This window comes from Astyanax mexicanus, chromosome 16 (assembly GCF_023375975.1).
Source record: "Astyanax mexicanus isolate ESR-SI-001 chromosome 16, AstMex3_surface, whole genome shotgun sequence".
Lineage (NCBI taxonomy): Eukaryota > Metazoa > Chordata > Actinopteri > Characiformes > Acestrorhamphidae > Astyanax > Astyanax mexicanus.
Window position 1 is genome coordinate 23,836,628 of NC_064423.1, and position 10,926 is coordinate 23,847,553.

The 10,926-nt window shown below is 37.2% G+C and overlaps 2 protein-coding genes across 12 annotated transcripts in view; both read right to left on the bottom strand.

Annotated features, from left to right (window-relative positions):
- unc13a (unc-13 homolog A (C. elegans)) overlaps positions 1 to 5,162 on the bottom strand; it is a 43,414-nt gene extending 38,252 nt beyond the window's left edge. For 6 of the 8 annotated variants that reach the window (XM_049465498.1, XM_049465497.1, XM_049465496.1 and 3 more), the window contains exon 1: positions 4,759 to 5,161. In XM_049465498.1, the coding sequence (XP_049321455.1) occupies positions 4,759 to 4,780 (22 nt within the window). In that variant the 5' untranslated portion in view covers positions 4,781 to 5,161. Of the gene's footprint in view, positions 1 to 4,758 lie in introns of all 8 variants that reach the window. The other 2 variants (XM_049465491.1, XM_049465490.1) reach the window with 1 other exon arrangement.
- Positions 5,163 to 6,922: 1,760 nt separating this feature from the next.
- Positions 6,923 to 10,799, bottom strand: hmg20b (high mobility group 20B). Of its 4 annotated transcripts, none has more exons than XM_049465247.1 (9): positions 10,732 to 10,799; positions 9,940 to 10,048; positions 9,067 to 9,294; positions 8,813 to 8,933; positions 8,636 to 8,691; positions 8,449 to 8,530; positions 8,158 to 8,373; positions 7,720 to 7,852; positions 6,923 to 7,543 (listed from the first exon to the last, which is right to left on the bottom strand). In XM_049465247.1, the coding sequence occupies exons 2-9, from the start codon at positions 10,015 to 10,017 to the stop codon at positions 7,531 to 7,533; spliced, it is 927 nt and encodes a 308-aa protein (XP_049321204.1). In that variant the 5' UTR covers positions 10,018 to 10,048; positions 10,732 to 10,799; the 3' UTR covers positions 6,923 to 7,530. The 4 variants fall into 4 exon arrangements, with proteins under 4 accessions (XP_049321204.1, XP_049321205.1, XP_049321206.1 ...); XM_049465248.1 differs by having other exon boundaries at positions 9,067 to 9,270; positions 10,732 to 10,798; XM_049465249.1 differs by having other exon boundaries at positions 9,067 to 9,270; positions 10,505 to 10,743.
- Positions 10,800 to 10,926: the final 127 nt, after the last annotated feature.

A 10,926-nucleotide genomic window follows, 5' to 3' on the forward strand; every position in this document is an offset into this window, starting at 1 on the left:
ACTAAGAACTAAAATTAGCCGCGGTGCTAACAGATGTTAGCCACAATGCAAACAGACAACCTCAGCACAGGAGGTCTGATGCCAAGCAGACCTGACAGGCAGGTTTGAAAGTGTTTTGAGCAGGTTAGCTACTATGCAGCCATTGCAAATTTGGAGCTGTGATGGAAGCAGACACAGAAGCCAGGCTTAGTATATCAGCTCCTTGTTGGAACAGGTTAACGGAGGGAGCTGTGGCTGAATATAAAACATTTTTAAATAATAATAATAATAATAATAATAAAAAAAAAAAAAACATTTCTTAACTAAATTTAGACATTAGCAAGTACCAGTACATAAAATTGCGTTGGTTTATCTGAAACAATAAACTGTGCAGCTCTGTTGAGAAGTCAGTAAAAATGGCTATAACAGTTGTAGGTTAAGTGGAGGTGGTTAAAGATTAAAAGTTAAAAATGAGGACGAGATTGTCTTCATCTTTTGATGGACTGCATTCCTTTTGCTCATTCCACTCATTTTTTGAGATTCAGCATTTCATTTTAGACCAAAAATCTCTCAAAAACAAAAGAACGCCACCTAATTAACAATATCAGAAGCTTTTGGACTTGGTTTGTTTTACTCCTACTTGAGTCATTATTTGTGCTCCTGTTTAGCCTCCTCTGCCCACCTCAGGCATTAGAACCATTGTATAACCAGTGATTAGACATTAGCCACCATAATCTCTGATTCAACTTCTCTGCAGGATTGAAGAAAGTCAGTTAAAACCCATCATTCATCATGACAGACTCCAGATTCTCAGATTCTCCCCCCCTCCTCCAGGGTCCCCCCTCCCCTCCACGTGGGTTCTGTGCACGTGCACTCTCTCTCCGTGTCTTCCGCTTGCGCTCCAGTTAATCTGTGGGCGCTGTCGCTAAAAATAACACACGCGCTTCAGCGGGGCAGCTCCCATTAAAACACACCTCCAGCACAAACCCCCCAAACTGACTGTACAGGGTTGAACAAGCAGACCCTCAAGGGGTGGGAGCAGAGGGGGTGGGTGGAGAAACCACCAGCTAATTATTACAGAACAATCATAAATTATAATCATATGACAGTTTTTTTTTTTTTCAAAACATGGCCATCGGCTTTTATGAGGCTTAAGCCAAAAAACATTTCTCAGCTCTTCTGACTCATCCTTACTCTCACAAATTAAAGGACAAAACAACATTCAGTGTCTTAATTGGCATGTTTCCATCCAAATGTTTGTCAATGTTATGTTCAATTACAAAATCTCAGCATAATAAGTCATGTAACCATCCAATACAGTTGTGTGGTTATGCTCAGATATGCTTATGAGACTTGAAGCGACATTGAATAAAGCAAGTCTAAAAGATTTAACTTGCTCTATGCCTTTATCTTTACAGACATTTCAATTTTTTTTTATAGCAATCAACAAGCAGGACAAGCCACATCCTAACTAATTATGACGTCCACCATACAGGGAGAGCATAGTGCAAACTTTCAATTCAGCAATTTAAAATATTGAAAACAGACTTTGCAATGCTGTGTGTCATGATCAGACCAACCGTATGGCCAGTTGTTTTCATTTGCATAATTTAGTGTAAGAAAGATCTTAACGTTGCTAAATAATCTAGTTCTAATCTAGTTCTGATGAGTTTTTAGCATGTTGTACTGCCTATGAACTCTAATGTTTGCATTATACATGCCTATATGATCACTCTTTATATAAAACTTCAGTAATACTGCACAAATTTGAGTATAGAATAATGATTTATACCTGTAGTTGTATATAAATATAGCCCCCCAATTAATCAGTTTGGATATTACCTTTCTTATTGTCTTATCGGCTTAGTTTACTAACACAGTCCCGGTGTGAGAGTTACATAAATGTTGGATATCAAATTGCCCCACTCCAGATTAAGTAAAAGCTAGACAGACTCTCACTATTGACTGACCAACTACAAACATGTGAGTGCAGACAACATTCAACAGTAATTCTGTTTTTGTAACAGAGGGAGAAAACACCTGTAAAACAGGATGCCCATGTACATTCTTTTTGAAGGTGTTGGCACATCAAAACATCTTAGCATGTCCTAACATACACTACAACTCTTCAAAAAACTAACTAAAGTTATTCCCTAAAATATATTCACCAGACAGCAGTTATAATGTGATAATGTGATAGTGATGATGACGGACAGTGCTGCCTAGTTAAAGAACCCAAGTGCCAGGGCAGTGGGGGTGTTTCCATTCAGAGACCATTTGTCAAAGGAGACTCAGGTGTTTTGTGAAAAACAGCCGTTGGAAAAAGCACTATACAAATATATTTGAATTGAGCTAGACCACTCTCATCACAATAGCTCTGTATTGATTTGCAGTGACTCTTGCCTCTTGGGATGTTTGGACAAAACAAATGCCCACCCACAGCCTAGCAATGCCTCTAAAACATTTCTTAGTTTGAGGGAAACATTCAGGCCTGTATAGTTTATTCGTGTAAATCACACATGCACTCTTCCACAGAATCTACTGAACCTCGAGCCTTGGCTGATACATCACTGAACTCTCAAATGTACATTTATCTTTGAATTGAGAAGTACAGACACAGCAGCTTAACTATAATGTATCTCTCCCTGTAGTTGTTGATAGACTGTTTCTGCTGACACGCCCTGTTATATGCAACTATATGCAGTTGCCACATTTTTCTTACCAAAATGTACTGTTTCTTTCCAGATCCCAAAAAACAAACATACACAACAATCCCAAATAAAGACACATATAACAGATTTAACACAAAATCCTACAGAAAATCCTACAGAAAAATAAAGGTGAAATAGTTATGAAAGCACATGGCACGCTGAACATACAAAACCATCCAATGGACCAGTCAAGTCTGACTGTGCATCTGCCCAGGTTATTAAAGCAACTGCCAAGAATCTGTCCAGGCTCTTTGACACACACCCACACACCCACTGTCGTTCTTGGACGTTAGCAGTGGAAGCTGTGCCTGCTTCAATCCAGATTGGTGGCAGACAAGTCTTGGGCATGAAGCAGCAATGTGGGTGCACATGCATATGTAACTCAGGGTGCAAGGATTTCTAAGCAGTACTATTACCATGTTAATTTCCTCTCTGTGTGTAAAATGGAAAATGCAAAATATGCAAAAAAGAGCTAATTAAGTTGGGCATGCAATGACCCACTTACTTAAACTTTCAGATCACATAATCGTAATCTTGAAAGGCCAACAGCCAAAGCTTGAGCCAAATGAGCTGCTTAAATCGGTGCTGGTCAAAATTAAACAGTCAAATGTAGCAAAGATTATATTGATTTCAGTGTGGCAGCAATTCTATTTTAAATCATCTCTTAGAAAAGCAGTCCTATCTGGAAACAGTTGTGATACTGGGTACTATGGCCTGGCAATATATAAATATTTATATATTTTTGAAACATCTGTTGCTTAATTTATTTCCATAAAAGAATGTCCTGGGTCATTTGTTTGGAAAAGTTTTGGTTTCCAGAGGAATGCCTCTATTTATGCATCAAACTATGCCATAGAATATATTTTTTTAGAATATTTCAGACATCACTATCCAGTGCAGTATGCTGTGTCAGTAAAGTACCATGATGAGTCTTATGACTTTTTAATACTTACGTAAGAAGTATTTTTTTTAAATAGGCAGCACCATTTAAAGAGATATGCAAGCTATTGTTTTTAAAATTTGTAATTATTACATAGTTTTTTATGCTTTTTACTAATTGTAAACAGCTCCCTTTAACCTTACACACAAACACACACACACGCACACATATATATATATATATATATATATATATATATATATATATATATATATATATATATATATATATATAATACTAGTCCAACTTTAATGTTATACTTTAGTATCGTGGTGTATGATTGTATATCTGCATTTTTCTAATTTTCTGTTTTTTCAATTATGTCACACAACAACAGAAAAGGTTTTCAGTATAATGTACAGACAATAACAATATGAGCATGCTTATACAGCTACATTTATATAATGCTTATATAGCTACAGTCACAGTCACTGTGACCAACTAACTACATGATCCACCATGATATCTGATATAGGCTGCATTTCTGAAGCATTTTTTACCTGGGTACAGATGATATGCAATAGTGAAATTGCAAGAAAATAGTGGAGTAAAATAAACAGGGTGTAGACGTCTGCTTTGTAATAATGTATTAAATTATTCTCTTTATTCACTTTTTTCGACTGAGGTGCTATGTCCAAAAATGGGAAGCGTCGTGGGAACACGCCCCTGCGACTGAAAAGCCACTAAAAAAGACACAGACAGATGGGACTCGGTTTCTCTCTACTCATCATCTAACCTGGGTTATATAGCGAGCATCCTTTTCTATCTAGTTAAAGTTTTAGGAGAAAAATACAGATTATAACAGAAAGCTATGACTGTAAACACAGCGCGAAGTGCTCTGTAATTTAGTCTTGGTTTCCACATCTGATTAATTTTTACCTTAAATTTACCGTTAAACCATTACAATACACTGCTAGTTAGCTATGTTATCCTGTCAATTTAGCCACACGTTACTGCATTATTAGTGAATGGGTGGAAACTGTGATGTACTGTTCAGTTTACTTAATTTCAGGTCTTCACAACATTATAAAGCGCTAAAACACGAAATGACAAGACACAGAAATAGCTAACGTTAAATGACACACACACACACCTCTCCCCTCAGCGCCTGTGAAAACGCTCACTTACCTCCAACACACAGCAGTGACATCTCTCCCCGCGGTGATGAGCTGCAGTCTGTCGTGCCTCTTTAGAAATCAGAAACCCTAATTTATATTATTATTAAAATTAATATGGTTATTACTATTAGCGGGTTAGGAGCGGGTGGGTGATGCCGGGGACCACCCTCCTCCTGTCTCTCTGTCGGAATAATCCCTACATGCACGCACCCACAGCCGCAGTAACACAGAGAATTCACATGTATTCCCGCTGAATTAGCGCTCGCCCGCGGTCTTCAGCTATACGCGGCTGTTTCCAGGCTGTAAACTGGCTTAATTTCACAGTCTTCTCATCATCCTCTCCTCTGCCGACGCTCGGCCATCTTGTTCAGCGCGGCCGTTACGAGCGGAGCAAACGTTACTACCGTGACGTCAGTGGGAAAAAAAAATCTGGGCACGAGCGAAGCCGCGACCACGTGACCCCTCCCTGCGCGTTACGGAACCAGGTACATCTGTACATTCATTTCTCCTAAAGCTCAAGTAGTGCTGAGCCGTACAGGCCTGTCACGATAATTATCTTACCGACTTATAACCCGTAAAATAAATTGACAAGACCTTAATAATACTTAATAACCGTGATATCGTCGACCTTTTTTTGTGTGTTTGTTCACACATGGGCACATGGGTTCCACCTAAACATAATGAGTTTCTTTGATTTTACCAAACTGAAGACTAAAGATATAATCAAGAGGAAGATGGTTGATCACAAGCCATCAAACCAAGCTAAACTGCTTGAATTTTTGCACCAGGAGTGGCATAAAGTTATCCAAAAGCAGTGTGCAAGACTCGTGGAGGAGAACATGCCGAGATGCATGAAAACTGTGATTAAAAAACAGGGTTATTCCACCAAATATTGATTTATGAACTCTTAAACCTTTATGAATATAAACTTGTTTTCTTTGCATTATTTGAGGTCTGAAAGCTCTGCATCTTTTTTGTTATTTCAGCCATTTCTCATTCTCTGCAAAGAAATGCTCTAAATGGCAATATTTTTATTTGGAAATTTGGGAGAAATGTTGTCCGTAGTTTATAGAATAAAACAACACTCTTCATTGTGCTTAAACATATATCTATAAATACCAAATGTAGAGAAATTGATTCAGAAACTGAAGTGGTCTCTTATATTTCCAGAGCTGTATATAACAGTAAACACTATTTTAGCCATAGTTAGCTTCAATATCTGTGACTCCATCCATACACACAGTGTGGGCTACAGTAGGTGAAGAAAAGTATATATTTCCCAAAATATGATTCATTGTATTCATTCAAATGTTACTGTCGTTAAAAGGGTATAATTGCTTTAATATGCTTTTCTGTTATTGTTATGTTAGTGGCATTTAAACACCTTAATAATGCTCCAACTTAGGTTGCAGAACACAACCTTGAAGTTGCCCTATCCAAATCAGTCAAAAGTGACATGCGGATTCTGGGAGCAGTCACATACTGTCCACTGCAGCAAGGCCCATGCTCACAGGTGCTGCCAATCAGGTACCAGAAGCTCAAAACAGGTGTTTTACAGTGGCAGAGAAAATGTATCAACTTTTTCATTGGTGCAATCCTTAGCTCTACTGCTCATTTCACAAATGCATGTTCCTTACAAATGTGTCACATTTTAAAGGGAAATTAACAGGCTTTCCAACACTAAATGATTATTGCCAATAAGCATTTTTACAACAAAAAAAACCTACCAAACACAAATTTCCTTACTTTTTGTGCTATGTTAATAATCTAAAATAATGTGTTTTAGAGTAATACAATATATAATCTAGAGAGTCAGTACATTGGTCCACTGCCTCCACCTGCTGGATATAATTAATAAACTCAAGTTACTGCCCGGGTAACAGCAATCTGTAGTAAACCCAAAGATGCAGCTAGAAACCACAGAACTGCACACTAATGTTTTTTGGTGCTTGGAAAATCATGACTGTACTCATTAACTGTGCACAATAGCTGAGAAGTACTAATCTCTGAAGGACTAGGTTAAAAACGCTGGTAGACAAACCTTAATATTTTTCTTTCCTTACTGACCATCTATGTACAATTTCCATCCTTTCTAATGAATAATACAAGCATATAATTATACTACAGCCAATAAACTAACTCTATACAAAATACCTCACATATTAAGCAAAACATTTACATTTAAATGAAAGTTTTATTTGTGTTTTGATTTTTTACACTTCATCCATTGTGACATCAAAACATTCCCTGTTGTAATTATTCTACTTATGGGAACAGATTTCCAATCAAATATACAATTATAATACATAATTGTAAAATACTTCCTTAAACCCCCAAAAATGTAATGTAATAACTCAGAAACTTAATTTCAAATTAGCAATTAGTAACATATCTAATTACATTTCAGGAATGAAAACAGTTTTAAAATGGTGTTTAGATAAATTAGGCAAACCAACCATTTCACATTTTATAGCAAATCCAAAGGTAAAGAATATAGTTAACCTAATTTATAGCATGCTGTATTACCAGCTAATAGAAAATAATACACAAAACAAAAGGCAAGCACAGTTGCATTATTCTCAGGTACAAGCAACAAATTAAACAAACAAAACCAAAAGGACAACAACAAAAACAGTTAAAATTTGTCAAGTTAGATCTTCAGGCACCAAGCTACACCTTGTAAGGCAGAGATTTTTATTCACAATACTGGGCTGTAAAAGCCCACCTGGCACTTTCAGATTGCCTAAGTGTACACTTGAATGTGCACAGCTGCCTGTGGTTCTCAAAGTTTCTCACTGAAAAATAGAAATGAAATAAGCAAAATTTAGCAGATGACACTACAGGAACAGTTCAGAACTGCAAAATAATTTACCAGGACCATTATAATACATTTTAATTTAAAAGCTATGAAAATGGTCTAAACATAATTTGTACTGAAGAGTTAAAGTGTGAAGCAGTTTTATACAATTACCTATCCAGGTGAGCCAAAAGCTCTTGAAGCTTGAGCAGTAGGGCCCGGTGCTCATGAGGACTGCTCTCTAAGGTACTGCTCAAGCGGCTTAGGTATGAGTCTAGAGTTCCAACCGAGGGGGTCTCTCCTGTACCTAAACACATTGAAACAAAGCTTACATTTGATTTTACATAACCTGTCCCTGCAGGCCTATGTTCAATTTACATAATATAAAAAAACGGACTAATATGGAATTTAGAATGAGAACTACTAAAGAAATATGTTTGCAAAAATGGACACACAAATTAAACAAAAATAAAAGAAATAAGATCACATGAAAGAACTGTCTTAAGTCTATTCTTTAGACGATATGTATTTGCAATGCACAGATTACTAGGTATAAGCACACCTGCACAAAAAAATGAAATCTATAAAAGAGGCCGGCTGTGTGCTACTGACCTGGCAGAGGCACGGAGGCCAAACTGCTGACCAATGCCTGTTTAATAGCTTGAAGTCTGCGATGCAAAGCTTGAGTGCGGAGCTCATCCTGACCAAGTTCAGCCTCTAATCGCTCTTTGGCACTGAACATGTCAGCAATGTGCTTCTGTAAGACAGCATTCTGCTCCTCAAAGTCCACGTTAGCCTTCCGCAGTCGCCGAAGCTCTGCCTCCCGTGCTGAAAGACAACTTCTCACTTAATAAAAAGCTTAAAGAAAACTATCATTCGTTTTATGTCTTAATACTCACAAACCTTTGTTCTGGTCCAGGAACTCTTCAGTAAAAATAGGCACATCAAATCTGTTGGAGAGGTCTGAACTCTGAAGAAGGGAATGCTGTAAATGGTTCATAGTGTAAGAGTTAGTCATTTATACACAATAAATGAAAAAGGAAAAATATTTTTGAGGATAGCTGTTTGTTCTACTTTGAAAGTGACTTACTTTGAAAGTGGAAGATCCTGAACTATTAGCATTGATGATAACAGATGGTAACTCCTCTGTGAAAGAAAAAAAGATAAAAAAAATGCATCTACACGTTTTATGAAAAAAAGGAAAAAGGAAACTATAAAAACATCTCCAGAGAAAAGCAATTAGCAGCAACCAGGAAATGTTTCTGACCTTTCTTAATTCTTTTGTCCTGGATTTTGGCATTTGTAAGCTGGTATGCTTCACTCTTCTGATACTCTCTTAGTTCTCGTGCATATTGCATTTTTTCTCGCTCTGCTTCATCCAGGTAACGCTGAAAGCAAAGAAATTCACTGCATTCTCAAGAGGCAATTCAAATATGACAGTAACCCTGACTTCCAATAGATAAGGGGTAACACATGATGTAGTTTAATTATGTCTCACAAGTATCTGAAAAGCAAAAGTACCTGTTTATCATGGGGGGCGAGGCGACTCCATTCTGCGCCAAGTCTCTTGGTAATTTCGGGGAAAGGGAGGTCAGGGTGCAAAGCTCGAATCTGTTCCCGTCGCTCATTGAGGAAACGCACATAGCCGGTCACTGGTGCTTTGGGACCATTGGGTAAAACCTTCTTTCTCTTCTTACCCTTGGGCCAGCCACGCTTCTTAACAGGCTGTGTAGTGAGTGAAAGTATGTTCTGTACAGATTACATTTGTGATGCATATAAAAATAAAAGCATATCTTTACCTGTAAAATCTACATAATTTGTCATTTGCTTCTGGTACAATGAATAATACCCTATCTATATATACTAGCTGTGTCAGAATAATGGAGTATTATGATACAAAAAGCATTAAGGTAGTAAAATAATGTTTAGACTAGATTAATCGAATAACTGTTTTAATACAATTTTCAAAATAGAAACTGCCAGAGGAACAAAACATTAGATTTTCACCATGTTTAATATACAAGCTGCATGTGATGTTAAAAGGGGCTGCTCATTATTTATAATAAATTAATAAAAAAAAGTAATAATAAATAAATTGATAGATAGACAGATAGACAGACAGACAGACAGACAGATAGATAGATATAGTAGTAGTAGTAAATTAAATAAAATGATGTCTGTTTACAAATATTACAAAATGCGATGTGAGAACTAAAAACCGTAATCAGGAATCACTCATATATTTGAAGAATATGGAGATTATTATTTTTTCTTTTTTACAAGATCACCCAACCCCCATTTAGACATAAACCATTCCCTTGATTTAAGAAATGATTCCCTCAATTTAACAGTTCACTGTGATACCTTAAGAGAAACATGTGTACAATATCTTACTTCTTCCTGAGTGGAATCTGTATGATGGGAACTCTTCGATGCAGGGGCTTCATGCTGTTCTTGTTTTACTCCTCCCATTATGAATTCAGGAATTTCTGAGGAGATGGGTCTATGGAAAAATCAACAAAAACAACGAATACAACCTAGTCTTACATAGCTCACCTACTTTGTTCAGTAGTGATGGTATTAACTAACGTTACAGTTTTCAGAAGTTGAAGAGAGCTTTTGAGTTTTCAAAGAAAAGCCACTTATATTTAGTACCAAGAAATAAAAAACACTACCTCGACACCCAGCTGACTGGGTTGCCAGTTCAGCTAACCTAGGTTTACGTGTAACATGCTCGTATATCAAATTAATTAATTTAAACTTGCCGGGCAAAAGCTTGAGAGTTAACGTTAGCTGATTATGCTATTTAGATAACAGATAGATAGCTTAACTAATTGCCTTTATAATAATTTAGCTTTGTTAATAGTCCTGCACTGAAAGATGCTGAACGTGCTAGCTTAGCTTAGCAATGTTATCACTTGCACACACTGCTAGCATTAGCTAGCACATCTCAACCTACCTATTATTAACGCAAGCTAGCTACGTTGCTAGCTAGGTAGGTAGCCAGCAATGCAAACGCTTGGCTCTCTTGTAGACTTGTCTCAGTTCACGAAAGGCACAGCGGAAGTAAATCGGTATATTTTAAGCTAAATTAAACATATGATTAAATTAACAGTCATTTCCAAACAACATCAGCTATGTTCGTTTTCTAGCTTGCTAGCTAGCTGCATATCTACTTTAGCCTACCGGAGTTGCTGCTTCCCCCAAAAACAACAAGAGTTTTAAAACGTATGGCGCATTCTGAACGCTGATTGGATATCGTCGCGCTCCGGACTCGATCTACGGCATTTCATTGGTTGTTTACCTCGAGGGGCGGTGCAAGTACTTCTTACGAGTCCCCTTTTCATTCAGGCGCTGTATCAGTTTTACGCAAAGTGGATC

Bases quoted from the DNA above. Each gene is read 5' to 3' on its own strand.
- hmg20b (XM_049465247.1), bottom strand. From the start codon at position 10,017: ATGGGAGGAGTAAAACAAGAACAGCATGAAGCCCCTGCATCGAAGAGT. The intron at 8,934-9,066 runs GTACTTTTGCTT...CTTTGCTTTCAG, and splicing joins TCGCCCCCCATGATAAACAG to CGTTACCTGGATGAAGCAGA. The intron at 8,692-8,812 runs GTCAGAAACATT...TTTCTTTCACAG, and splicing joins GGACAAAAGAATTAAGAAAG to AGGAGTTACCATCTGTTATC.